The 2,147-nt window shown below is 54.1% G+C and overlaps 1 protein-coding gene across 1 annotated transcript in view; it reads left to right on the top strand.

Annotated features, from left to right (window-relative positions):
• The first annotated feature begins 1,075 nt into the window (after positions 1 to 1,075).
• LOC105813323 (zinc finger protein 251-like) overlaps positions 1,076 to 2,147 on the top strand; it is a 22,508-nt gene continuing 21,436 nt past the window's right edge. The window contains 2 exon segments of the mRNA XM_012647962.1: positions 1,076 to 1,202; positions 1,602 to 1,729. Of these exon segments, the coding sequence (XP_012503416.1) occupies positions 1,076 to 1,202; positions 1,602 to 1,729 (255 nt within the window).

Here is a 2,147-nt window from a genome sequence, read left to right as displayed (position 1 = left end):
GGCGGCCCTGTCCAGGAGGAGCTTTAGTCCTCGGTTCTTTGGGGAGCCACCAACCAACTGGAGAGGCCAGGAGGAGGCTGTTGGGAGAATGAGGAGGTGATTACAGCTTAGGCGGACCTAAGAGGCTGGGAGCACAGACTGAGAATGACAGCAGGCTTCTGGCTTCACTTAGAGCCAGGGACCCTCGGTAGCTCACCCCACCTGCCACCCTTCCCACATCCTCAGCCCTGTTGGGTGGGGGCTGCACGACCTTCTACCTTCGTGTTGCTGTTTGCCACAGGTTGGTCCAGGAAGCTAGAACGGCCTTGTTCTCCTATTCCAGAGCCCTCAGCTGGTGTGGACCACTGGAACTGCCAGGTTTCACTCCTTACCTGGGAGTCACTGGACCTCATCGGGGCTCTCACTCCTGCAGTTTCAGGATTTAGGGAGTAGCTGGGCAGTAGGGCACATGTTGGCTCCTGTTGTGTAATGACCTGCCTCTTACAACTTATATAAGTAACATTTCTCACCAGCAGGGAGGCCACACTAGGAATCAATTTCTACCTCCTGGCCACCCCTCCACACTCCTTGCTGACTGGGGCTGATTCTGGGTTCCCCTTCCTGCAGAGGATAAGTTGTGGGGAGACCTGAGGCCAGGGCAGCCTCTTATCTTCCCTCAGATCCCACAGTGGCCAATGTGCCCAAGATGGCAGCTTCTAGGGCCTCAGGTGAGTTAAGCTTCCTCCCTGCCCTCCCCCTCCAACATCTTCATCCCTTCCCCCAGTCAGAAGCTGCTCTCTGGAGCTGTGAGCTCAGCAGCTGGTAAAGCCAGGTAGTCTAGCACCCCCAAGGAAAGGGTTCTGAGGTGTGGACTCATAGCCTCCCCCAGCGAGAGGAGCTCTGAGTTCAGCCGAGTCCCCATGGCTGAAGTTAGCTAGTCCTTGGCTCTCTTCAGGGACCTGCTTGTACAGTGTTCATACTGACTGCAGCAGGGCTCTGGGTGGTGGGGCTCCACTAGGCCAAGTCCCCTGTAACACAGTCCGCCACCCAGTGGGCATGGCCCTGGGGCAGTGACGATGTGTTGTTCCAGGAGCAGATGCCGCTGACCTTCCAGGATGTGGCCGTGTACTTCTCTCAGGCGGAGGGGCAGCAACTGGGCCCCCAGCAGCGGGCGCTGTACAGGGATGTGATGCTGGAGAACTACGGGAACATGGCCTCCCTGGGTGAGGCTCTCTGTGCCTGGCCTCGTTGGTTTGCAGTGGGGGACCTCTAAGGAGCTTGGGAGGCTGCTTTGGATCCCAAAGAAAAGGGTCTTGCCCCTTGTCCCCAGGTACCAATCTCATCTCTGCAGAAGGAACATTCCCCGTGGGAGGTCCTTCCTTGCTTCCCAATTCTAGGGACTTCATTCCTGTTGCCAGTGGCCCCATTAGTGTCTCCAGGGGCAGGAGAACTAATGAGTGGATTCTCCTTCACTCACTCTCAGCACATGAGCTCCCCTGACCAACACACACACACACACACACACACACACACACACACACACACACACACACACAGGATACATCTTTACTCACCTGGCCTGGAGGCCACGTTGGCTCACCCAGTGTCCTCACCCTCAACAGGATTCCCTGTCCCTAAGCCGGAACTGATCTCCCAGCTGGAGCAAGGGGAGGAGCTGTGGGTCATGGATCTTCTGGGAGCTAAGGAACCAGAGGTCTTGAGAAGATGCCAGAAAGGTGAGAGTGGATGGGTGGCCAGTCCCAGGCATGCCATCCCAATCCTGCCTTCAGAGGCTCTGAGTGAGGGGCCACCTGGATGATGGTGCGTATGTCCATGGCCTCCTCCTGGGGCAGTCTCAGACAGACACAGCCCCCCTACCTGTGCAAGCACATGCACATGCTTGAAAAGGCTTTGTCTTGCTGGTCCGTTTGCTTTGCTTTAAAAACATGTATAGTTCTTCCAATCAGATCATATTTTTGTTTTAGCAATATACCTTTATAGCACCTTCATTCCCTTGTTTATATATTTCTTTCCCTCTTTTTTTTGACAATAGTTATTGGTTCCCTGCCATGTCCTTTTCTCCTTTACCCCATTTTTCTTCCATCCCCCGATTTTAGTCAATAGTATTCTTTTTTATTTAATTTTTTTTTTTTTTAAGTCAGAGTCTT

The sequence above is a fragment of the Propithecus coquereli genome, unplaced genomic scaffold, assembly GCF_000956105.1.
Source record: "Propithecus coquereli isolate 6110/MARCELLA unplaced genomic scaffold, Pcoq_1.0 Scaffold28, whole genome shotgun sequence".
NCBI lineage: Eukaryota > Metazoa > Chordata > Mammalia > Primates > Indriidae > Propithecus > Propithecus coquereli.
Note: the sequence above shows the minus strand (reverse complement) of the source record. Positions and strands in the feature narration are given on the sequence as shown.